General features: G+C 45.0%; 1 protein-coding gene across 2 annotated transcripts in view; it reads left to right on the top strand.

Annotated features, from left to right (window-relative positions):
* Positions 1-27,070, top strand: part of ST8SIA5 (ST8 alpha-N-acetyl-neuraminide alpha-2,8-sialyltransferase 5) — a 233,677-nt gene that overhangs the window by 117,665 nt on the left and 88,942 nt on the right. For both annotated transcript variants that reach the window (XM_085629327.1, XM_085629319.1), the window contains one exon: positions 22,230-22,322. In XM_085629327.1, the coding sequence (XP_085485453.1) occupies positions 22,230-22,322 (93 nt within the window). The remainder of the gene's footprint in view (positions 1-22,229; positions 22,323-27,070) is intronic.

The raw sequence follows: 27,070 nt of genomic DNA, 5'->3' as shown, positions 1-27,070 counted from the left end.
ACTACAATGAATTAGCTGATGCATTGCTTTGCGTTGTAGTTGACACCCCCAGCCTGAGTGCACTTTATAAGGATGTGTAAAAAATAAAAATTTATAAATTTGAACCAATAATGTTTTTCTATTCTGAGAGGATCATAAAATTCGGTTAGAATTGTATACTTCTGAGGGTCAAGGGGAGCTGGCTGGGAATCCCAAGATATACCAGAGCAGTGAATATTGTATTTGTGGCCTCATAGTTACAGGGTCTGCAACACAGAACACCATATGTTGGGACACAAATGTCCCCGTATAGTGTACAGTCATGTTCCCATTGCCCTGAGTGCCCAACTGCATTTATCTCATATCTTGGTATCTGATGTGGGCTCTGGTGTCACGCTAATCAAACATGTGTGCAGACGCCTGGCCCTTCTCTTGATACGAGTATGGTCCTAGAGCTGTCCTGGAACTTGGAGTGTGCACCGAGAGCATCCTCATTGACAGATAGAGGATTGCTAACCCTGTCATGGGTTTAGCACATTGAGTGGTGGTGACACCATACCGCGTTTTGTGAATCTATAATTGTGGTCAGACTGTCTTATCTGTGTCACTGAGTGGAGGCCTATTTGGCCCACTTGTGTAAAGTTCACTTCTATGTGCCAACTTCCAGTGCTAACATCTCAAGTATATGTTGTGCCCATCTGTGTGTGTAGTCTGCAGAGTATATGCATGGTGGGTGTAGGTTAACCAGAATAAAGGAGGCCTGTGGGGCTGATTTAGGATACCTGTGGCCTGTCCTTTTGAACAAGAAGAAAGTGAGGTTGTTTTCTTGGGCAGTACAAAACTGTTTTGCTGACTCTCCTGACGTTGGAGGGAGGAGACCTTGACACTGAAGTAAGTGAAGAACATACAAGGCTCCTTAGAAACCAAGGTAGGCCTTATGTTCAGCCAGAGGCAGCTAATTAGTCTTCCTGAAGCTCTGCCATTTGGTGGATGGTAGGGGTGAAGGGTGGCACTGCAGTTTCTGTTGTATTAAGTGAAGCAAACTCTTTAGTTGAGACCCAGCATTTTGTCCTTCCCTGAACACTCTTAAAATTTGGTTGAAAACCACCAAGTGCAAAAAGCTGATACCTCTTTGTGTCTCCCTTGTGGGTGCTCCAGGCTAGAGACAACTCTATTGTGTGAAAAAGCCCTCTACACAAAGGCTGTGCAAGGAGAGAAGCCTGGAGAGGACAGAACCACCTGAAACCAGCTCCAAAAGTGTAGACAGAGGATATGCATCTCCTGCCTGCTATCACTACCCCAGTTGCAAGTGCTCAATGACCAAGAAGGCACGTACTCCTCTGAGTACTCAGAAGAATGCTGTACAAGCAGCGCTAGTGTCGTCCTGACATCAAGCTTCCTAGAGGTGAGGGGACGTCACCTGAGTTGACCCTCGCTGGAAGAGTGGCATACCGAACCTGAAGGCCCTAGAAGGTAGCCTGTCTGCTGAGAGAGGAAAGGAGTACTCCCTCCCTGCAGCACGAGTGACTTTCCAGGAGGAGCAAGGTGCAGCGTGACCACAGTGCTGCTGGGGCCTTCCATAAAGGGAAGACAACAGAGATCGATCTGTGTGCCCTGGTGTTGGCGGATAACAGACTCTCACCTGTGATTCCTGGCAGGAACCATGATGACTCAACCCCAAGATCATCAGCTGTGTTCCGAGCCAGCCTTGTCTCTACCTCCATTGTGCCAGGAGAAGAGCAGAGTGGACCTGGCCACTGTGCTCAGAAGAAACTGGGGCATGTTCTTAGCAACTGTGCTAGAATAAATGGTGGATTGATCCTAGCTGCTGTGCCAGAAGAAGCCATGGCCTGACCTTTGGTGCTCTGCCAGAAGAAACTGTGGTCTGAATCGAGGCGCCTTGCTCAAGAGAAGTGAGGTCAGTGAGTAGCCTGTCTGTGGCCTCAGTGCCCTTGAAGACCGGCCTTTGAGTGCCCAAAATGAGATCAGCCGGTGCGGGGCCACACCAATCGCAGAGCACCTGTTTTGTTTGTGAGCCAGACTCCTGTAGGGTCTGTCGTTCCTGGCCGTGAGGCTGCTCCTTAGAACCATCAGAGATGAGAAGCAGCAACGATGCAGAAAACCCGTCTGCCTTGAGGGTGCTAACTACCACTGAGGAGGCCCTGCCGGAGCTGCCGGGTCACACACTCTACGAGAAGCGGGAGAGAGAGCGCACCGAGATGAAGCCAAGCAGCTGCACAATTGCTCCAAATCCACCATGGACTGAGCAAACAAACCTAATCTGTAAACGTGAACCTTAAAAGACTGGGCACACTTTGCTACAGAGAGGTGATTTGCACCTGAGCCCTATCACGCTATTACTTTGACACTGGGCCATAGACAAGAAGGGGAGACAGAGGGGAAGTACCAGGTAGCACCATCACACCTCAGCACCTTGAACAATAAACACAATTGCTTGTGCAGTATTTAGTTCTAGTGTGCAAAAAGATACTTTTTGTCTTGAAAGTAAAACATTGAGATGGACAATCAGTTATTGCGCTGCTACGTGATTCTTAAATACTGAGCGCGAGCATCCCCATACTACCGCCCTGGAACAAGCCTGTCATTGCTTGCCAATGCGTCCACTGAGAGCCAAGTGCTGGAGGACTGTACATGGCCCAGTTTGCAAAGCCTTAGTGGGAGAGACTCGGCATATCATAGACAAAGAACCTCAACTCCCACAGATGAGGGCTAGTAGCTCCTGCTTGCCCTGTGCCCCCCCACTAATGTGATCTCACACCTTACAGTCTGACATACGCATTAACGTACCTCAACCATAATAGTAGAACAGGTCCAGAATATAGTAAAGCATGTCAATGTCCTCATACAATAATTCCCCTAATTGTGAATGCTCATGGTTTAAGTCCTATCCAGAGCACTATTTTATGTCTCAGGAGTTTGTAGAAATAATCATCAGAGAAGCAGACATTCCATTTCCTTTGGCCAGAGTGTCCTAAATATCTCCAGAAGAGCCAGAAAAATACCTGAAAATCTAAGTTTATGTAAATTCATAGGGACTTATTGACAAGCCCAGGGCGCCGCTCTGCTGGAGATATGTAGGACACTCCGGCCAAAGGACATGGCATGTTTGTGTTGTAATGCACTCAGGCAGTCTCAGCTGGGCTGGGGCTGCAATTCATTGTGATCTGTATGTGCTCCATGATGACCTGATGTGGTTCATGGGGTTGATCTGGCAGTGGTGGTCCAGCTGTGCCTGGCTAGACTGTGGTGTGGGGTTTCATCTCCGCTTGAATAAATCTTCCTACAGAGCAAAGCATTGTTCGAGTGTGACATATATCACAACATTTTTGGTGACGAGGATGGGACTCTCTGATGATTATTTCTACAAACTCCCGAGACAAAATATAGTACTCTGGATAGTACTTAAACTGTGCACATTCAAAATTAGAGGAATTATTGTGTGGGGAAATTGACATGCTTTACTATATTCTGGACCTTTTCTATTGTACTGATTGAGCTACGTTAGTGTGTATTTCAGAGCATGCAGCAAAAGCTGCTGTCTATTGAATTCAGTGGTACTCCATTTATTTCAATAAAAGGTGTTATCAAATAATTGAATCTTTGAAAAAAAAATTGCTAACACTTTTTCTATTAGAAAAGGCGATTAAACAAATATACTTTCCTTCAGACTTGACACAAGCGCACCAGAAACCGGACCATGGAAATCAGTCAAATTGGTCAAATTATCCCACAGTCATGGATTAGGAGAAAGGGGACTAGGACTGGGAGCGAGCGAAGATGAAAGCTAGATTGCATTCCTGTCCCACCTGGTCCCTAGTCTGCAGATCACCAATTTGCCACATCAATCCAGACAGGCTTAGAAGCGTACATAAGGTGAAATGCAAACCTAATATCCTTCTGGTGATGACAGCAGAGGTTTGCCCACCCTTTTTAATGTCAAACAAACATGAACTAGCTTTATTGAAATGATGACTTCCTACCCTAAGGGTCTCTTCTATAATTAGTGTTCGGGAGAGAATATGGGAACCAGTTGATTTACCTGCTTTTACAACCATCATTTTATATGCACCTTGCGCACACCACACTACACCTAACACTCCCATTGAAAGGCAGTGGGTATAAAATAATTTTGGGACCACGCTCCTGAAGAAGGCCAAGGACACTAGAAGGGACTGTAATATTGACTGAAACAGGTCAAACATAATGTTTCTATATTGACACATGGGAGAGCTTTTCGTCATTTGTGTCCAAAATGTATTTCTAATCTTACCATTAGGAGATTCAACAAAATATTTTTGTCTACCACTAGGTGATGTTAATACAATAATAGTGGTCCCTAGAAAAGAGGCTAAAAACGAACGAAACTATTCTCCAATGCAGAGCTATTAGTATACTAGCCAGCCCTGGATAAAAATATCCTATCAAGAGCGGGAGCAGACTCTTTGCTGAAACTGACCACCCTGGTGAGTGGCACCCTCCTCCTCCTTAAAATGGAAATACATCTGTATTACTTCTGAGACTGTAAAATTAATTTAATAAAATTGTTTTAGGAATCTCTGGCTTATCTTACTGTACTGGGCCTATCCACAAAGGTGCATATACATGGGTATGTTTTCTCACATGTATGTTTACCACCACATCTAGTTTTTTTTTAATAGTTATCCTTTTTGAGTGTAGAGCAACACCTAGGTATACACATACATATCCCTACTCCCTCGAATCAGGGAGTGCAGCCTCCTAGAAAAGTATTTATGAGTGTAAAGTTACTACATGTAGGTGTAGAGCTCTACCACCATGGTGGAGATCTTCCCATAGGAAAGTATATGGGAAACTTTTAAAATGTATTATTAAAAAAAATTATATTAAAAAGATTTCAATGTAAAATATAAATGTCAATCATTTTAAATGTGTACTTCATCTGGAACTAATAAAATATTACAGCACATTAACTCATCAAATCAAATATGTATTTATCATTATTAAATTTAAATCTATTAATTCATTTCTGGACATTAAAAAATCCCACCCACATTATCATTTTTTTATATTCATTAATTATGTTACAGTTTATGTGATTAATTAATTTAAATGAGTTTTAATTTGTAATAAAAATGTAAATCTTATATTAAAATTAAGATTACATTTTAAAATAATAAAATATTTAAATACTTAATTAATACCTTTATATACTTTTAACACTTAATATGCATGTGTGTTTATATTGTATAAATGCAGATCTGCAGAGTTTAATATCCAGTTTATTACCATTGTTGAGGGATGGGCTGTGACTAGGGAGAGGGGAAGACTTAAGTGGGTCAACAATGGTAATACATAGCAGATGATTCTCTACACCTCTGCATGAATGGATTATGCCATGGCATGTTGTCATTGGTAATTGTTTATATTGTATAAATGCAGATCTGCAGAGTTTAATATCCAGTTTATTACCATTGTTGAGAGATGGGCTGTGACTAGGGAGAGGGGAAGCCTTAAGTGGGTCATGATACCCCTCTCTTTCCTCAACAATGGTAATACATAGCAGATGATTCTCTGCACCTCTGCATGAATGGATCATACCATGGCATGTTGTCATTGGTAATTGTTTCAAAAAGAGGTATTTAACCAAAACCACGATTAAAGGGATTTGTTTCTCTGCGTAAACATTATTGTATCATACAAAATGTGAAGCAGTAAACCGTGTTTTTCTCATGTCAGTTTCACTCAACGGTGGTAATAAACTGGAATTTGACCTTCACACTCTCATTATATTTCTTGGAAATGTGCATTTATTAGTACAGTTGGTCCAAATCACTTGTTGGTGAACCACACTTATTTTCACTGCCATATGTATGTATAATTTAAAAGTCAAAATAATTTAATTTATATAACATTATTTCCTATGAGGATTTATATATTTCCCAGACCCCATTGTTTCTATGGGATTCTGTTGCAATACCAGTGGTTAGCCACGTGCCACGCTTGGCTTAATCCAAGGCTCGGCTGGAATACATTTGAGTCAGTCAGTCAGTCAGAATATCTTTATTCGACTTATTACAAGTCATACAAAGAACACAAAAAAACCTAATAAACAAACAGAAGAAAAATTTTAGACATGGATAAAATATTTCTATACAAATCTATCACGTAAACATGCTCAAACAACAAGAGAAGTTTTAAAGTAAGCTATGGCTAACAGGTTTCGCCCGCATTGCGGCTACCAGAAAGTTTGCCATACAAAAAGTAACATGTATGTTAGGTAGTAGTTGTAGAAAGAGCAGGGCTGGTCTTACTTGGACAAAACCAGCTTTTTTCAAAATAGGCAACAAATATTTCTTTCTCTGCTCATGGTATATACTACAAAACATAACAAAGTGCAGAGTATCCTGCACCGAAAAATTGTCGCAGCAGCACGGTGGGGCCTGCTCAGGCTTCTGCCAGGTCTTAAATGAACCTAGATAAAAATGTATCAAATTAAATCGGAACTTTGATAATAAAAACCTGTGATATGGGAATGTGACAAAGTTCAAGTAGGGGGCGAGTGAGGGTGTACAAACCAGGAGGTTATGTGCCCTTACTGCGGGTTTCAACACTTCGAGATCCTCCCTCCGTGCTTCCTGCCTATCCCTAAATAACTCTTTGATGGTTACTATGTCCTGTCTCCTAATATTTTCCGGAGATGAAAAAAGATCTGGGCGACCCAGATCTGCAAGGGTTTTAGCTACATATGCCAACCAAGGGATACTGGTGTATTTATCCAAGGATAAGACATCGTGCAAAATCTTGTGGTTCAGAGGTAGGTCATCATTTGTCCACAATTTCAGCCACAAAGTTAGCGGAGCAAGGCTCAGGGTATCAGACAGATAGGGCAGACCCACCTCCTTATGGATGGAATACGTTGGGGTGGATTGCGGGACTGAGAGCAAGGATCTAATGAATCTATTTTCTGCTCTCTGAATTGGATCCAGGTTGACGTAACCCCACAGTTGGGAACCATAGGCCGCTATGGCCACTGGTTTGCTCTTGTAGATTTTCAGAAGGGCTTGCATGGGCCTAGCCCCTAGCTTCCCAGCAAAGCCCAAAACCGCTGAGGAGGATCTTATTACCGCCAATCTTTTTGCTCTTATCTGAGGGCCCCAAGTTCCTTTCTGGTCAAATATTACCCCCAAATATGGAAATGTGGACACGTTGGTGACAGGGACTCCCCTGCAAAAAAATGTTTTGTGTCTTTTTTTGTTGCATTCACGCCCCATGACCATCGTGTGTGATTTAGAGGCATTGACCTTAAGGTCCAGCATCTCCATGAAGCTACCAAAAGCGTCCAGGAGATGCTGTAGGCCTATCCCAGTGCGGGCTATCAGCACTGCATCGTCCGCATACAGTAGCGCTGGAATTTTGACATCTCCTGCATGCGGAACGTCGGCTGCCTGTCCCTGCAGGTGACTGCCCAGCCTGTTGATGTAGATGGTGAATAATACAGGGGCTAGAATACAGCCTTGCCGCACCCCCTTAAGGGATTTAAACAGGGGGGTACGTCTGCCATCATTTGTGACTCGGACAGCTGCAAAAAGCTCCTGGTGCAGTTTAGCCATAAACACAACCAAAGACTCATCAATGCCCATCTCCAACAATAACTGCCACAATTTCGACCTATTCACCAGATCAAAGGCAGAGGAGAGGTCCATAAATGCAAGGAACATGGAGCCCTCCTTTGCCACTGTATATTTAGAAATTAATAGATGTAAGTTTATACATTGTTCGATCGTCCCCTTTTTTTCTCTGAATCCATATTGTAGTTCAGACAACCCTCCACGGCTCTCAACGTTGTCATTAAGTCTGGCTAGAAGAACTCTGCCTAATATTTTTACCGTTGAGTCCAAAAGAGATATGGGCCTATAGGAGGCGGGATCATCTCGCTGGCCTTTATTTTTATAGATAGGGACTATGGTGGATGTGGCCCAAGAACTGGGTACAAGGTTGTTGGCTGCGTTAAACACTTTCGACAATACCGCCGACCACAATTTGGGAGAGTACATGAAAAAATCAGCGGGAACACCGTCAGGGCCGGGAGCTTTAAGTCTTGTTGTGGCCATCAGGGCTTTTTCTACTTCTTCGGGGTTGAAGACCAACGGGTCTGCCACTATAGCAGGTACTGAAACATCTGCAGTTCCTTTGGACCCACCCTCATATACATTTTTGAAGTGGTTTAGCCATTTGTCGTCGGTGATCACACAGTCCATAAGAGCATTATTGTCTTCAGAAAATAACGGTTGTCTAATGATCTCCCAGAATCTTTTACTGTCCTTCAGTACTGCAGCTGAGAGGAGATTTTCCCATGCTTCGCGTTTAAGGGATTCTTTGCGGTTCTTAATGGCAACCTTGTAGCGTTTCCTTAATCTAACAATATCCTCCCCAGCCCTGGGAGAGGTTTTTAACGCTGTCAACAATGCTCTGTGCGCTTTTGAACAAGCAGAATCAAACCAACGTTTTGTTCCAGAGAATCCTTTTTTTGGCTTGACTAAAAGATCCTTAGCCACCTGGCCACAAATTTCCTCAAAAGCCTCTATAATTTCTTTACCTTGCGCCCCCGATTTTTGACATATGGCCACTTTGTCCTTTATTTTTGGAAAATTTATTTCATAGAAATTATCCGGGATCACTTTGGCCCATTTCAGTCGTCTGTCTTGGTCGCAGGGTTTCAGGGGGTGTGCTGGTTTAAGTGCTTTTGGCGGTGCTCCCATCTGGCCACCCCAGGCCACTTCAAGTAGTACAGGGTTGTGGTCACTGTAGGGTATTATGACTGTACAATAGACCATAGACCGGTTTAAAATACCTTGTGAAACAAAGATGTAGTCTATCACTGAGCCATGGTGACTGCCAATGTAGGTTGGCGCCCTAACGCCCTTATCGGGTTCATAAAGGTCATGGTTTGCTAATAATTCTTCTAACTCAAGCCCCTCTGTAGAGTGTTCAAAGTGGGGGCCCCGAGGGGCCTCCTCGCCCCCCTCAGTTACATTGTCACCTCTTCCCATACAACCCAAATTACATAGATGAATATTAAAATCTCCTAATAGGATAAACTCATAAACTAAATAGATATTCTGAGACACTTTATTTAAGATATTATCTAGGTTAGCGACATTACTCCCACTGTGTTCGCTGTTCCTAGAGTTGTAAAAATTAATATATATCGTCCTGCAATTGTTACTAGTCGTCCTTTCAACCATTAGGATGTTTACGGAATCTGTATTTATCTGCCTATAGGTGCCCTTCAGATCTAGAGAAAACATAATGGCCAAACCTCCTTTAGCTCTGCCCATGCGGCTAGGGACTGCAGGGATAGAGAAGCAGGTGAATCCAGAAATTAGCCGATATGTCCCACGTTTCTTGCAGGGCAATTATATGTTGCTTAGAAATAAAGCTCACACATGCTTTGTCCTGTCGTTTTGCAGATGAGCCAGCTATGTTCCATGTTATAATTTTACAGGCGTTGGTAGGTAACCTCAGCTCTTTTTCCCCCAACAAACACCCCTCAGCTAAGCTTAAGGATCTGACCGCCTTGTTCTGAGCTACCTCAGGTGCGTTCTGTGTTGGAACGATGTTCAGGGTTGACGCTATGCAACCCTCCCCCTGGTATGATAGCCCAGGGTTGTCCAACGGGACATAACTCTCAAGTGTTTCATAAAATGTAAGCAGGCGGAGACCGTCATTGGTGTAACACTGGCTAAGGTTTATTTCGGGTCTAGTTATGGACTCACTTGCTCGGACATTGCAAGGTTTAAGTCAATCGCAGTTGTTTAGATCCGCTAAGGGAGCATACCTATTCCCCAATCCGCCCCACCAATCAAAAGGGGTAGCTGCCTGACCTTGACCCATAGCTGCGATGTTCCACATAGGTAAAGGGGTATTTGGGCGTATCGGAAAGTAATCATTTCTCGCCCATGGTAAGAACCTATTGATTCGCCCAATGGGATCTTGGCCCATCCAACCCGGGCCCCAACCATTGACGGCAGGGTCTGGTGGCATGGGAGGCCACAAATTTGACTCATGCGCGTGGTTAGATCTTCCGTGCTCAAAGTTAAATATAGGCCCAGGGCGCTCGTTGGGGAATCTATGTCTGAAACCGCCTTCCCAGTTTGGGGCGTTATTCGCTCTCCTAACTCTAGTAGGGTTAGAAAAGGTAGGGAGCTGAGCCTCACTATAGAAGAATTTTAGGGTGAGCGGGACTATAGAGCCGCTTCGCCTTTGGGGTGGGAAGATGTTATTCAAAATTTTTGGGAGGACTTCTGTGTTGGCAAAGTTTATAATCACACAGTCCCCCTTAAATTTTTGGGGATTGGACCCAATCCAAGGTACCCTCCTGGTCATAACAATATCCCTTGCTAAACTATCCATCCCTTGGGGGGCCATGGTCATGTTTGTAGTAAGCCAATGAAGAGCTTTATCCTTCAAGTCCTGTTTCGATTCTATTTTGTTTTGTGCTAAGACTGGGACATTTGCTAGTACTAGCACAACTGGGGAGGCTTCCAAAATAAATTGGGCTGATATATCCTCATGTATTGTCCCAATTATGTCCCCTGATGATGATGTCGGCGCGGCTCCGCCTGCTAGGTCCTGACTGGGAGCCGTTAATAGAGTTGAAGCTACTGCTAAGGGCCCCTCTGGCAGTGTAGGCTGTGGGACACTCTCATTTGGTAGAGCCTCTACGGCTCCCGATGCCAATTTTGTGACAAGAGCAGATAGATTGGCCACCTCTACCACCAGATTACTTTGTGCACCCCCCGCCTTCTTAACCTCCGAAGTTAATTTATCCAGTTTACCAATCAAGGGCTTGATGATTGTCCTAATTTTTATATCAATCATATCTTGGATCCGATTAAAGAGTTCATCATCAACAATACGTCTGGATTCTGCATCGGCATCAAAGTCAATTTGTTGCCCTTCACGTCTTGGGGGTGGTGTAGCTGCCTTTCTCCTGCCTTGTTGTTTCCCCCCTCTCTTTGAGTGAGATTTTCTACAGGTTCTCACTGGCCGTGGAACGGGCTGCCCCGGTGACTGTACTTCCTCGATGGAAAATGACTGGTGATTATGCTCTGAGGTATTGCCGTTATTGGCCGACGAGTTAACCAAAACATGAGGATCTTCTGCATCGCTGGCCAAGTCTTGTGGGATATGAACTAGGCTATTCGACTGGGGAAGATCTGGCGGTGTGGTCAGTAACTCTGGAGCAGATGCCCTTGCGGGCGGGCTTTCTAACGGAAGAACTGGCGATTGGCTCAAGCCTAGCGATTGCCTCCTCTCATTGTTGATCTTATTGACTTTTTGAACCACATATGAGAGCATTGTGTTGAGGGGCTCCGTCGCAGCAGATGCGGGCTTTTTCCTTACCATAATGCCTACCTCTTACAAACGACCGAGCCAATTGACCAAGGTATGTGTCAGGATCCACAGGCAGATGGCAGAAGACCTGGGGGTAATGAGGGTTAATAGAGTTCTGTACCTTACTAATCCCAGACGGCGAACCTTAGGGGGGTGGCCTCGCCTCGCCTTCTCGTGCCTCTGAGGGCCACAGAGGGCCCGCCCTTTGCCCGGGCTTAGCCCCGGGCACTCCCGCGCGCTCCCGCGCAGCGAGGCACGTCACTTCTTGTAGGCGTTGGTTAGGAGGAACATGAGGGGCGGGGCGGTCAGGGAGAGCGGGCCAGGTGACTTGGCCTCGGGATCGCCGGGGCTCCTGGGAGAGTGAGTCCCGGTTCCCAGCGCTCGCAGCCCTGTCACTCGCGCACACACCCTGCAGGTAACAACACTCGGCTGGGCGACCTTGGCGATGCGGGACCCGCGAAGCGGGTTCCGCGAGGTGTTGACTGGGTCCTCCCTTCTGCAGCAGCGAATCCTCCTTCCAGGTAACAGCACAGCAAACTGTAGAACTTCCCGGTTTCCCGCTTGGGCGGGCTCCTTTTCAGCTGATTTGCAGGGCGGGGCGGTCAGGGAGAGCGGGCCAGGTGACTTGGCCTCGGGATCGCCGGGGCTCCTGGGAGAGTGAGTCCCGGTTCCCAGCGCTCGCAGCCCTGTCACTCGCGCACACACCCTGCAGGTAACAACACTCGGCTGGGCGACCTTGGCGATGCGGGACCCGCGAAGCGGGTTCCGCGAGGTGTTGACTGGGTCCTCCCTTCTGCAGCAGCGAATCCTCCTTCCAGGTAACAGCACAGCAAACTGTAGAACTTCCCGGTTTCCCGCTTGGGCGGGCTCCTTTTCAGCTGATTTGCAGGGCGGGGCGGTCAGGGAGAGCGGGCCAGGTGACTTGGCCTCGGGATCGCCGGGGCTCCTGGGAGAGTGAGTCCCGGTTCCCAGCGCTCGCAGCCCTGTCACTCGCGCACACACCCTGCAGGTAACAACACTCGGCTGGGCGACCTTGGCGATGCGGGACCCGCGAAGCGGGTTCCGCGAGGTGTTGACTGGGTCCTCCCTTCTGCAGCAGCGAATCCTCCTTCCAGGTAACAGCACAGCAAACTGTAGAACTTCCCGGTTTCCCGCTTGGGCGGGCTCCTTTTCAGCTGATTTGCAGGGCGGGGCGGTCAGGGAGAGCGGGCCAGGTGACTTGGCCTCGGGATCGCCGGGGCTCCTGGGAGAGTGAGTCCCGGTTCCCAGCGCTCGCAGCCCTGTCACTCGCGCACACACCCTGCAGGTAATAACACTCGGCTGGGCGACCTTGGCGATGCGGGACCCGCGAAGCGGGTTCCGCGAGGTGTTGACTGGGTCCTCCCTTCTGCAGCAGCGAATCCTCCTTCCAGGTAACAGCACAGCAAACTGTAGAACTTCCCCATTTGAGTCTGTTTTGACACCTTTAGGGCTGATTCAACTTTAGAAGTGTAATTTCCGTACAGCATTGGTCCTGTAGTGTCTGTGTTTTAAATGAATACTATTGTACTACTTTACATATGACGGATTGTAAAAAGACCCCTTTGGATTGTAGTTATGAACAAACACACTTACATAATATATATATGTCCCTCAGGGAGATCCACTTGTCCATTTTCCATTTTCACAAGACCCTGAAACAACTAAATCTAGTCAGTGGGAGGCAAAAGACGATCTCGTTCTCAAGTATCTCAAATTAACAATATTAATTTCAACCTGAACCAACCACTGGTGGAACCTGTATAATGCCCTCCGTGGTTCCATTGCTTCCGCTATCCGATCTGGTCTAATTTCAGAATCAGCCATCCCAATAACAGAGAATGCCCTCTTTGACCAGCCCCACCTCATATTCTTGCTGGGTCTCGTTATATGTTATGTTATGTTATGTTATGTTATGTTATGTTATGTTATACTATGGGTGAGGTATGGAAAAGAATGAGGTTGTTGAAGTATGCTAGGTTTGGGTTATCTAAAGCTTTGTAGGTGTGTGCCAGGAGTTTGAAAAGAAAGCAGGTGTGGATTGGGAGCTAGTGGAGGTCTTTGAGGTGTTTAGATATTTAAGTAAGGTGGGGTAGGTTCAGTGAGTTTCTGGCGGCTGCGTTCTATCCTACTTGGAATCTTGGAGTCTTTTGGTGAGTTGGGCATGCTAGTTATGGGCTTGCGGGACAGATCTGTGGGTGTTCAGAGGTAGCCATATCAAGATTTTTCAGAGTAATTTGAGGGTGTGGAAACAGGTAGATACAACCATGTTGACCTAGTGTCAAGCAATCTGGGTATTGGCAGTTCAGGGTGATTGGAAGAGGTGCATACTGAAATGAATGAGGGAGTGGTCCATCCAGGTGGGAGCAGTGTGTTTATCTACTGTGATGTTGGGAAGGTTGGTGGAGATGCATTTGAGGAGGTGTCCAGTCAAGTGAGTCGGTGTCTTTCAACCACTGAGTGAGTCCCAAGATGCTGAGGCCTTCCAGGCGAGCAGTGGAGATGGGGCCAGTCCTCTAGGTGGATGTTGAGGACACTGAGCAGGATGAAGGAGTTTGATGCGAGGGCCAGAGGGGCGATGAGGTCTGTGAGTGTGAAGCTAAATTTGGATCTAGGTCTGGTGGGCGGTATAGTAGAGCTTCTCCATGGGTCGGGGTGAGTGAGGTGCTGATTCCAGACAGTTGCTGGTGTCAGCTGAGGTAAAGGAGCAGTAGATTTCCTTGTTGTAGACAATGGCAAGGCCACCTTCCAGAATTATTCCTTCTGTGATTTTGTATCCAGGAGCTGCAGCCACCGCAATGTCCAGGGAAGATGCTGGGTTGAGCCAGGTTTCTGTGAGGATTTGGAGATCTGGAGAGAGGTTGGGGTGTGTGTTGTCTGAGGTGGTGGAGGAATTGGTGTGGCTGTGTGTAAAATGGTTAGAGTTGGCAGTGGTTTTGGGTTTTGGACAAGACAAACAGAAGGTTGGGCAAGAGACTATGCCTTCCTTCCAGGTGGGGCAGGCCAAGGGGCAGTGAGGGATGGGTGCCTGGCGTTGAGGGAGCAGAAGGTAGTGGCAGAGTAGCACTGAAGGCTGCTGTGAATGGCTGGCGGACCAGGGTTCTTAGCTCAAGGTGCAGTCGAGGCACGGAGGGATACAGACAGGCTTGCCTTTGGTGCACATCAATTGGTCTGCACTGCAGCTGCCATTAAGAAGGCCTCGAGTAGGGAGAGAAGTGGATGGGGAGAAGCTAGCAGTGCTCTCGAGACACCTAAAGGGGTGGAAAGGGTGGGAGAGACCAAAGTGAGGCTAAGGGAGGGAAAAGGTCAAAAGAAAAACACAAAAAGAGAGCACAAGAGACAAAGATGCACAAAAAGAGAGAGGGTAAAAGGCAAAAGAAGAACAAAAAGAGAGAACAGTATAAAACAAAAGAGGGACAAAAAAGTATAAGAGAGAGGGATGGGAGCAGGCTGAAAGCGTCTCAGGTCGTAGGTCTGCAGGGGTCGAGGACCAAGTCAGTGGGTGAAGGTGCCCTAGCATCACCCAGCAGAGAGGTCAGGCAGTTAGACAGGGGCCAGGCTACCTCCTTCAATGGTGACGGAAACTTGGGAATAAAATCACAATGTATGGATATTAGCTTGTTTGCATGACAGCAGTGTCTGCTTCACATTTCTTGGCACGAGCATGCAAGTGTCTATGTACATGAATCCAATCACTTAGGACTCAGAGCCTCTTTCACACCATCAAACCCTTCCCACCTGTGAGACATTCAACCACACCCTCTACCCACCACGTACGTATGCGATAAGCGACAAAGGTTGAATTATAAATTTGGAACATGGTGTTCTGAGGCCAATCCACAAGAAGCTCTGTGTCATTCCACACTCATAGAGGGTGTGCTTGGATTCTAGGAGCATTCCACTCTGATGTAACTGGGACTCTCCAGTCCCTATTAAAACCTCAAGCATGATGAGATCATTCTCTCCTTTTACAGAGGCAGCCAATCAGCAGCCAGGCATAGGTTCTGCAGCCATCAGGACCTTGAGTCATTGGGCGGTGCAGGGGGGCGGGTTCTTGCTTCCTGTATGGGAACTTGGAGTAACAGTGGTAGCATGCAAGCAGCTGTATGCCGAATAAGAGATGTTGGGAAGCGCTAGCACTCACGATTACGTCTATTAATGCTTACTAAGCACTATAAAACAACTTACAGGTAATGACTGAAGGTGATGGAATGTGTCTCTTGGCGCACTTATGTGCAGGACTCTGTCACACCCAACAAAATGAACACAACGCATCACACATGTTATTGCATACCATGAACATTGACCTTTCCAGGGTTTGGTAAAGTGTCAACGAAGTCTGTGCACTTTAAAATGGTAGAAAAAAAAGAAAACTAAAAACTACATGAAATGGGGGCAAACCCTGGGTTATTAGTTAATGTGATTGTCTAGTATACCCCATGCCCTATAGCTGCATCAGTGCATCTATAGAGATTATGCAGATTTGACTGCCACTCCTAACATTTCCCTGATTGGGATCCCCAAAAGAGCGACTCTGGGGTGCCCTCCTCAGGTTTATATAGATGCCACCAACACCTTTGCTCCATTTGCTGCTCTCTAGCACCACTTGCTTGGAGATAATGATGCACCAGTGAAACCACTCTATATGGGCCAGCAAGAAACTGATGGCGTGGTGGTCTGTGGTATAGTGACTGACGACAAGAGTGCCAGTAAGTGGACAACAAGGGACAGATTTTTTATAGGATTGCATTGCCCATGTGTCATGCAAGGTGATGCAAGGAAACGCAAACTTTAAGTCAGATATACCAAGCCACGCAAGGCCACCTTGCTTTGTCCTGCATGACTTGGTAAATCCAGAGTAAAGCAAGGCAGAATGAGTCACTGCCTTGCATTACTCTGTGCTTGAAAGGCATTACATGGGTAAAGCTTGGGTGTTTCCACACATCCCCCCATATATTTTGGTGCATTCCCAGATGTACCAAGACTGGTAATCCTGGGAGTGCATCATAATGGCACGTCTTCCCGACAGAGGCGCTACCTGGAGAAAAATCATTATTCCTCCTCGTTAAGACAGAGGAAAAAGGCTCTAAGTTTTTGTTGAGGAAGGTGTCCCTTCCTACACATAAACAATCCCCCTGCAACTCAGCCACCCTTGCGTTGTTGTCTAGGAAGGTGTCCCTTCCTGCACAAAAACAACCCCGCTGCAATGCAGGCACCCATGCACCATGGCACAAGGGTACCTGCATTGGCGCTAGGGAGCCACAGGTGCGCCAGCGCAAGGAGAGAGCAGGAATGAGTTATATCTTGAGTTATATGGCGCATTTCTGCCCTCTCCATTTGACGCAACGCAGCGCAGTTCAGTAAGTTGTCTTGCTGCGTTGCGCTGCGTCAAATGATGATAAATCTACTCCCAAGGGTTGCAGCTGTGGCCCCTGTGCGCCCGATGAAGCACACATATCTACCTTTTATCTACTTCAGTGAGATGCTGAAGTTATTTTTAAAATGCTACACTTGCTGTAAGATTCTGCCAGCTTCCTCTGGTTTCTTCAGTCCATTTAGTAATAGTATGGCGGTGAAAGGTCATCTGTAGTCCCTCCTTGTAATATCGCTGAGGAGAGAGTTAAGGGCCTGTGATGTCCCTACCACTTGCCTTGCAGTATTCGTGATCAGTTGCTCATTCCTTCATTTCATAACACTGACACAAGTGTCACCTTCTTGGCTAGTACATGGCCTCGGGACATTTCAAGTGGAGCTGACAAGTGCCAAGAGGGCGCTGCACACTATAAAACGTATCCCTGTTAACTTAGGCATTTCTGTCCAGGTGTAGTATCTCTTAGCTGGAGTGATGGTTTGTGAGAGAGACTATGCACTTCCTTTTTAGGTTTGGCATTAACCAAGACCTTTTGATTTAACTAAAATAATATGTATAATATACTTATTTAAACGGGCATTCAGTCACCTCTCTTCACCCATTGGACTGTGCAATTCCCATTTTGCTTCCGCCCACTACAGCATATAGCTTGGGGCAATGGGTCAGCCTCTGGTTAACATCACTTTGAGTAACTGCTTTTTGCTTTTTCACAGGATGGACATCCACACACAACTTAGCTCTTTTTTGTGCCAGTGTTGCCTAATGTGACAGTAGGACACATCTGAAGTGAGCACAGGGCACAGTACAGCTGAGCTTTATCAGTTCACCTCCTTGCAATGCTGCTGTTGTAATTTCCTTTTGAAGTGGACTGCTGATATTTCACAGTATACCATGCTGTGTTCATGGACTTGGTTTGGCCAAAAGTTCTTTAACAAGCTTTGCCTAGGGAAAAAAAAACGTTACCATGATTAATTTGCAGGACAGTTTTATTTGAACATAGGTGGGTTGTAATCTGGATATTAGTATCCAATATTTTATACTGTGAACACTCTTTACTTCCTTCATTCCGTCTTCTTTCTTTCCTTCTTTCCTTTTTACATTCCATTTTCCTTCTTTCCTTTATTCTTTATTGCCTTTTTTCTTTCTTTTTCCCTTCTTTTGTTCCTTTTTCTTTCTTTCATTCCATTTTCCTTCTTTAACCCCTTTTTCCTTCTTTAGTTATTTTCTTTCTTTTTTCTTTCTTTTTTTACTTTCCTTTTCTCTTTTCTCTTTCCTTCTTTTTCTTTTTTGCCTTCTTTCATCTGTTCTTTCTATTTTGCCTTATTATCTGTTTTCTTTCCTTCTTTTTTCTTTATTCTTTCTTTCTATTTTCTAGTATTTTTTATTCTTTATTTATTTATTTTCCTTCTTTCCTTTTTACCTGCTGTCTTCTTTCCTTCCCTATTCCTTTTTTTGCTCTTTTCTTCTTTCTTTTTTGTCCTTTCCTTCTTTCTTGTTTAGCTTTCCTTTTGATTGCTCTTTCCTTAGTTTTTTGCTCTTTCCTTCTGTCCTTTTTTGGTCTTTCTTTCTTTCTTTTCCTTTCTTGACTTTTCCTTCTTTCTTTCCTTTCGTTTTTGGCTCTTTCATTCTTTCTTTTTGGCTCTTTCCTTATTGTTGACCTTTTTTCTTGTTTGTTTCTTTCCTTTTTCGTGCCTCCCCCTTCCTTCCTTTCTTCCCTTCTTTCTTTCCTTCTTTCTAAATGGCGAGTCTAGCAGCCAATGCCAGATGGATAGCTTCTTTTGGTTCTGTGTTAGCCAAGACCTTTTGATTTTACTAAAAGTATGTAGAACATAGTAACTTATGGTAGTTTTCAGACAGACTTCATCCATTAGCTTGTGACTGTGTCGTTCACCTGCTCATTTCACCTACTTCAGCATACATCATTTGGCAATGTTTGCCCGCTTTAGCCACTGACTGACTTCACTATGAGTTACAGCATGCTGCCCTTTCACAAGTAGCACATCCACACACAAGGTACTTCACTTCAGTGCCGGGTGTACCATGGTAATGTGTACTTTTTTGAAACCAGAAAAAAACTTTTGCCTCTAGCCAATTTTTTTATTTATTTTTTTATTTAATGAGGGTCCGGCAGTATTCAGAATAATAAAGTTTTTCTAAATCAATAAAAAAAGAATTGTCAAAAGGCTGGAGGAGGCCAAGGCCAGACCAATTGGCTTTGCCAATGCTTGTTGTGTTACTGTTGCTCTTCTGCACGAGGTGCTCTTTAGCTTTTAACATAAGAGATTCTTTTATAGAAAGCTAAATATCAAATACCTGAGTTTTGATGAAAAAAAAGCTCAGGCGTTTGTTCCCTATTACTGCCCTACTCATAACCCATGAGATATTACAGACTGTATGTATTATGGTTTCTGCAGCCTGGACATTTCTCGCATTGGTGCAGTATTTGGCACCTCGCGCTTCCACCTCAGCTCCTGTTTCTTTCCTGTTCAGCTAGGGTACAGGTCTATTTAAGTGCCTGTGTCGGCACCCCCCGCCCTCCATGTTTGGCCCTGCTGTTTTGGTAAACAGGAAGTGTCGCCGAAAGCGGCGGTGATGGGAACTGCATATTTATCCGCCCGGCACCCCAGCTTCCAAGTGGCAGCCGCCGGAGCCCCCTGCCCTGCCCTCTGACGGAAAGCAACAGGCCTTTTGGTCAGCTAATCAGGTGTCCGACATCTGAGCTGCGCTCACTCATTTAGAGAGGACGCAGTGAGCTCACTCAGGAAGGTCTGTGCAAGAACGGGGTCGCTGAAAGGGTATTCTAGTTAGGGGCACCGCGAGGCAATGTCTCCAAACTCTCGACTAAAATGTGCTACACCAGCTTGTCGCATAGTTTGGCGTTTAGCCGTCATGAGGGTGGCTTCCTGTATGCGCCGCCTGTCAGCCAACAGCACTTGGACGTGCACACTTCAGCATATCGTTTCCCTCTTCCTGTTGCAAGTATGGACTCGCCAGGGGGTCCGTTATTGGCGCCCTCTGATACCACTGACGCTGTCCTTGCTACCACTGGTTGCGGGGGTCAAGAAGGCAAGGGCATGGATTGGAAACAAGCATAGCTCGAAGGGAATAATATACATTATTTAATTTCCGTTTCTCCGGCTGTGCGCTTACAGTTTTTGGAAGTTTGCGAGTGGCTTAGGAGGGTCAAAGGGTCCATCTCTAAGATGTTCTAGTTGGTTAAGCAGCGCATGACGTCACTTCCGCTATCCCTGACTTTGTGGCGAATCGCAGTTGATGCCCCAGGCTGTATTTGTTGGCCTTGCTTGACTATGAAATTTGAAATATGAATTCAAAATTATGTTTGAGCCTTTTTTAAAAGAATTTATAACCAGGTCACAAAACCAAATAGAAAATATACCCTTCCATATAAAATACTGGGCAGTATATCTCAATTGGACAGAAAAGACATACGAATGGATTTTTAAAGTATATTATTGATAGATAGCAGTGTGAGGAGGAAATTACCCATTTATTGTGAGCAACACATTCTGGGCCAGGTTTATCAAGGATTTACATTGCCCTTGCAAGGGCTGCGTAAAATCTTAGTGTGATTTATCGATCCACGCGAGGCCACCTTGCGTGGCCCTGCAGGGCTTGCAAAATCGAGAGTAACACAGCGCAAATTTCTGCGTTGCGTTACTCTGCCCCAGGAGGGGTGGGGGGCGTTCCATGGGCGGGGCGCGGGTGTTCCAACGCACCCAACCATGGATTTGGTTGCATTCCCAGATATATCATCAGTGGTAGACCTGGGAATGCGTCAAAATGCTATGCCTCCCCAGGTGAGGCGCAACGAGGAGAAATATCTTAATTTCTTCTCGTTTTCCCCTAATGCAGCACATGTAGAAATAGGAAGCAGGGGCATCCTGAACCCCCCGCTTTGGCAGCTACAGTGGGGGTGGGGCCCTTTAGGATCCTCTTCTGTGTACACCTCCGTGGACAAAATCTCATAAATAACACTGTGAAGGAATACAGCGTCAATAGCAAGCGGGAGAAAGGAAACAAAAGAGGGCTAAATAGAAAAGGGAAAGAAGGAAGAATGATTGATTAGAAGGAAGAGTGAAGGGAAGGATGAAAGAATGGATGGATGGATCAATAAGTCGGTGGATAAATGAGTGTGTGGATGGGTGTGTGGGTAGATGGGCGAATGAGTGAATGGATAGGTGGTTAGACAGATGGACGGATGGATGGACAGGTGAAAGAATGGTAGAGTAAAGGGATGGATGGACGGATAAGTGGGTGAAAGGATGAGCGAATGGATGGCAGAGTGGATGGATGAGTGAGAGGGTGGCAGAGTGGATGGATGGATGGTAGAGTGCATGGGAGGATGACTGGATGGCAGAGTGGATAGAAGTATGTTGGATTGATGGCAGGGTGGATGGATAGATGACAGGGTGGATGGACGAATGGCAAAGTGAAAGGATGGATGGATGGCTTGCAGAGTGGATGGGTGGATGGCAAAGCGAATGGATTGATGGAATGGGGAAAGATTGAATGATGCACGAAAAAGTAATGGATGTAAGAATGTAAAGGTGAAATGGTGGGTATCAGTGGGTGGATGGAAGGGTGAAATGGTGGCTATCGGTGGGTGGATGGAAGGGTGAAATGGTGGCTATCGGTGGGTGGATGGAAGGGTGAAATGGTGAATGGATAGATGCCTGGATGGTAGAGAGAAGGGAGCTCTTCTTGGGAGGGATTGATTCCCTTGCTTTATGACATCAGAGCTTTCCTTTCAAAGTGGGGGTTACTTTAATTTTTTGGCTACTCCCTTGAGAGGAAGCACAAAAACAATCCTGCCTACATCGCAGGCATCCGTGCACCATGACACAAGCGTGCCTGCATTGGCACTAGGCAGCCAATAATGCACCAGCCCTAGGAAAGGACAGGGACGCTCTGTATAATGTTAAATACAGCGCATTCCTGCCCTTTCCCTTTCATGCAGTGCAGCACAGCAAGGTGGCTTGCTGCAATGCGCTGCGTGAAAAAATGACTAATATGGGGCTCTGTTTTTAATTGTTCAAAATGTGATTGAATTACTTTATTTTTCTTTTATACATTTTTTACTGTTTAATTATATGAGATACTTTGGAGGTATTTGTACTTTTCTTCTAGCTCCACATTCCACATTGTATATTCTCTATACGGGCATAAATTGTAACATCTGTAAAACCATATATTAAACAAATAAAATATATGTTTATGCTGTAAATGTGTTTATTATTTTTGGTTCTCTAAACCAGGATTACACCTTTGTGGATCGAATTTTTAATTTGATACCTTTAATCCAGCTGTAGTAAGTACGTGGGGGTGTTCACCTGTTTGCAAGTTCTACCAGAGCTTTATATTTTGTTGGGAATAATTTGTCATTTTTGCTCTTGAAACTTTCGACAATGTATCAAGACTTAATGTTTCGTCTTGCCATTCCCAGGTACTTCGACTTTTATGAAGGACCCTTTGAGTTCAACTCAACAAAATGTCTGGAATTAAGGAAAGACATCATGGATGTCAGAGTATTGTCAATGTAAGTAAAATTAAACCTTCCAGACATTATGCATATACTAAAGTACAAGAGAAGGTATTTGTAAGTGCATTCAAATTGATATCCAGATGCGGCGTATTGTCAATATGTTGGGATAATAATACAGATAGGAGGTGCATAGAGGTCTTGGATGTACCAAGAATTAATACAATATACGCATTAGTATGTACCTTTTAAAATATAGAGTTGTAAGAATTTGTTTACAATTTGTTATACAAAAAACTCATTGCAATGTCAAAGTGTTTAACCACCATGGTTTTTCGCACACTCAAAGTCAAATATAACTTATTTTCCTGGGATATTAGCACAAACCTTGCACTAGTGAACTAGGGAGGGCAGTGGTGAACCCTACTTTTTTTTTGTTGATTTTCAAAACCTTTATTGAGGAAATTCAAAACAAACACATTACAGTTTATGTCAGATCAGACCAATTTACACAGTAAGTTCCAAATCATACCAGAAGATGTGGTGTACCCTACTTGGGTACAAACAACAAGTACCAAGTTGTGAATCACAGCTAAACATACTAACATTGGAAAGAACATTGTCTGCTCAAATGAGAGAATGCGGAAGCATTGACAATGCCACTCCCAGTTTAGCTTCATTTGTTTCCTCTCCTGGGTAAAGCTGGGATTTTGGTTGTGCGCCCCATCTTAAGAACAACTGGGGGACATTGGACAAGTGGCTGTGTGAGGGACCACTGGACACTCCAATTGTGTTCCCTCCTATGGAAGAGCTGGGAATTCTAGTAACTCTCCTCACAGAGACAGGAGGAAAGTAATTGCTTGCCCCATTCCTGAAGCGGCCTACCTATCAAGGACAGCCAGACAAATAGGATCTGTGCCCATCTTACCATGACCTGAATACTTTAGGCAGAAGCAGATCTCAACCGCTCGCCGACCGCACCTTGATATAGTTGTTGCATTTAACCACACAACTGAAGCAAAATATCTCACCTCAGACACCTCAGTTACCTTGTTCATTCAAATTGTTTGTGAGATTCCTGGCTCTGATGCTGAAGACAGATTCCAAGATTCATCTCTGACTCCCTTGATGTGATAAACAACCTTTACAACGCAGTCATTACATCGCACTACCTTTACATAGCAGTCATTACATCGCAACACCCTTTACATCGCATGTCATTACAATCCAGCCATTACATTGCATGTCACTACAACGCATGTCATTACAATGCATGTCACTACAACGCAGGCATTACATCGCAAGTCATTACAATGCATACTATTGCAACGCATAGTACCTTTACACTATCCAACACTTGCCCTACTGTTGCACTCACTGGAGTTAGAATAGTAATGTTTACCCCTACACTATCCAACACTTACCCTACTGTTACACTCACTGGAGTTAGAATAGTAGTTTTTATCCCTACATTATCCAACACTTACCCTACTGTTGCATTCACTGGAGTTAGAATAGTAATTATTACCCCTATACTGTCCAACACTTACCTTAAATGCGATGTAATGGTATGCCTTGTATTGGTATGTGTTGTAAAGGTATGATGTGATGTAATGGTAAGCATTGTAAAGGTAGTTTCTGAAAATGCAATGTAATGGCATGCGATGTAAAAGAATGCATTGTAAAGGATGTTGAGATGTAAAAACTGCGTTGTAAAGGTATGCATTGTAAATGTAGGCGTTGTAACGTCATACATTCAACTACAACTGCCCTCGGCCAAGGATTTAAGTACGTTCTCTATGGAATGCGCCAAGCCTTTTACATGGAGTCCAGACAGAAAATAGCCACAATCCAGCTGAATCTAACTGTCTGAGAAGGCTGACAAGAAACTGATATGGTTCACCTTCTCCTTTGCACAAAAGCTACGCAAGCAAGGACATATAGGTATAGCAAAGTCTCACCTTTGTGGTCCTGAGCTGCTAACCACCAAAATCTCTGCATGGGTCCTGAACAGGATATATTATGGGGTTTTATAGAGCACATAGCTGCCCCAGCAATGGGGCTTTCCAGCACTTGACCTCGAAGATAGAAAGCTGACACTGTCAGCCTTTCAGAGATTACATTCGGTAGAAAAAAGCCATGTCTTCAGAGATATCCTGACTTGCAGATGGTTTTCAATGTTTCTGATGGGAAGAAGGAATGCATTCCAACGAACAGAAGCTTTGGCGCGAAATGAGCGCCCTCCAGCTCAGGCCCTCCGGACGCGGGTGACAGTGGCCAAGTAAAGATCAGCTGAACATAGCGGTCAGGAAGGTCTGTAGCAAGACAGGAGATTGGACAAAAAAGGAGCCCTTTGGGAGAACAGGATATTATGGGCCATACACAAGGTCTTAAAGTGGATGCGCTTCTCCACTGGAAGCCAATGCAGTTTGTGAAGAAGGCCAGAGACAGAGCAAAACTCTGGAAGGGCAAAACGCAGCCTGGAGTCTTCTGACGACTGACTTGTTGGTGCCAAGGTACAAGATGTTACAGTAGTGAACAGCTGAAGGTCCTTAATAACTTGCGGAACCAGGCAGGGCCTCTTTAAACAACTGGGTCATATGCAAGATGTCCACCAGAACGCCTATCTTCCTCCGAGTTCACACGAGATCTGGTGCCCTCAAATGCATAAAGTAAACAGCAAGGCAAGGTCTGGATAGTTCACACCCCAGTGGAAACAATGTGGCAGACCATAGCGGGCCTTGGTGATCATTGTGGACCAGAGCTGACTGTCCCAGCACAGTCTGAGATGGCCGCAATCCTTGTAGGGCGTGGACGAAAGGCCACGCAGCATGATGGTGCTAGCAGTGGAGGTTGAGATGGGAGTCAGGCATGACACATCTGGGAAAAAGCCAGAAACCATTATTCTAGTATTTGTCGTTTGAGGAGGAATCACAAAATTGTATTGTGTGCTTCTGTGTAAATGTTTGTAAAAATTGTTTATGCAGCACAGCGCGAATGGCAGAAATTTGGATGTTTGTCCTTCTGTGTTTGTGGTGGGAATCGTTGTTCAAGTGGATCACACAAGCCAGTTTTCCTCACTCAGGTTTATCCACCAGCAAAGCTGCTATCATTCAACAACACCAGTCCCCATTACCTTCCCAAGGTTCACTAGAAAGTAAGCCTTCACCTTTCATAGACAAGTGCTCTTCTTGGGGTTGGCGTACCATGTCTAGTCCTTGTCTGTTAGAATATCCAAATGGACATAGCTTAGCAAGCTCTGTGTGCAGGGGGCCATTCCCTCTGCCCCACAATTTACCCAGCAACGCCTAAAGCCATGTCTTGTGGGTGCAGGCCGCGGCCTTTGGCTTCACTTTAAGCCAAGTTCTCTTGCATCCAAAGCCCAGCGAACATGGTCTTTTGGCATTCCCAGTACTCTGTGAGCTCAGCGTGTGGCATTGCTACGACTGTGCACAGTCCCCTTGTTTCCATGTTCTGCTGTGCATGGCTTTTGACCATGCATATTGGACGTTGGTGCACGATATAACCCGAAAGCTATGATCGGCACTTATTTGCTGTGCCCACAGTGTACTGGACCTCCTGAAATCTATTTTTCCCCTGTGCCCGCTGAACGGAAGCAGCCTAGATAAAACATTTAGAAGATACCTATGCTATTGTTTATATAGTGCCTTCACCAGGTACCAATAAGGTGGATGGGGAGCTTTTAAGAAGTATCAGTGTGAAAAACATAAAGGAAGTCATAAAGGATCTCTCTCTGAAAAGAGCAGCAGAGCCAGATAATCTTCCAGTTATAATGCTAAAGACAAATATCGACTGGTTGGGCGGGAATGTCATTAGGTTATTTAGAGTAATACCATTAACAGGTTTGGTACCTGAAAATAAGAAGGATGCAATCATCAACCCTTTACATTAGAATGACCCAGCCTCAGAACCTTAGAATTATACATTGATTAGTTTGATGGATGTGGGGGAGAAAGTTTACGGACAATGTATTCCTAGGAGTCTGAAAAGAAATGGGTTGATGAGAATGCCCTTCTCCCAACTGAGCAGGGAGGCTTTAAGGAAGGGCCTGCTATGATGGACCATTGTTTTAGCCTATGGTCAATTGCCAGGAAGGCATTTTAAATAAGGAGAACCTAGTTTGCTATTTCATAGACTTTCAGGAGGCATTTGACCTAGTAAATCGCGAATTATTGTGGGATAATCTAGAGCAGTTCAGAATCCATGAGGGTCTACTAGGCATTCTGAAGGAACTCCAAAAGGGGAATTGTTTTAGAGTACAATTGGATAAAGTTGGCAGCCTATCAGAAAGGATCAATATACGGAATGGCAGGAATGTGAGTTGTCCCCAACATTCTTTGCACTCTATTCAAGTGATTTGCCTGCATTTTTATCGGGAACTGTGTCCTTGTACCCTAAAATGGGAGGTTGGCAAGTGTCGTGTCTGCTTTGTGCAGAAGATTTAGTAATTATATACAGAACTCAAATAGGCTCCCAAAGAGAATTGAATGCATTCCTTGGATATTTTATTGACGAAAGACATTTGGTAGATATGGATATTGAAATGGGGAAAAACCAAAATATTGGTATTTGGGCACAAGATGAAAGAATTCAAATGGTATCTGGGAAAATCAAAGATTGCCAAGGTGAATATGGGATGATACTTGCGTGTGCATTTTTCATCTAATCTGAGCTGGAAATTCCACTGTGAAATTGTAAAGGCAAATGCCATGCCAACAATAATAAGGTTATGTCATTTTAGGAAGGAGTATGGTGGGCCAGATCTTGCCGCGGATGCAGAAGAG

The sequence above is a fragment of the Triturus cristatus genome, chromosome 2_1, assembly GCF_964204655.1.
Source record: "Triturus cristatus chromosome 2_1, aTriCri1.1, whole genome shotgun sequence".
Classification (NCBI taxonomy): Eukaryota; Metazoa; Chordata; class Amphibia; order Caudata; family Salamandridae; genus Triturus; species Triturus cristatus.
Note: the sequence above shows the minus strand (reverse complement) of the source record. Positions and strands in the feature narration are given on the sequence as shown.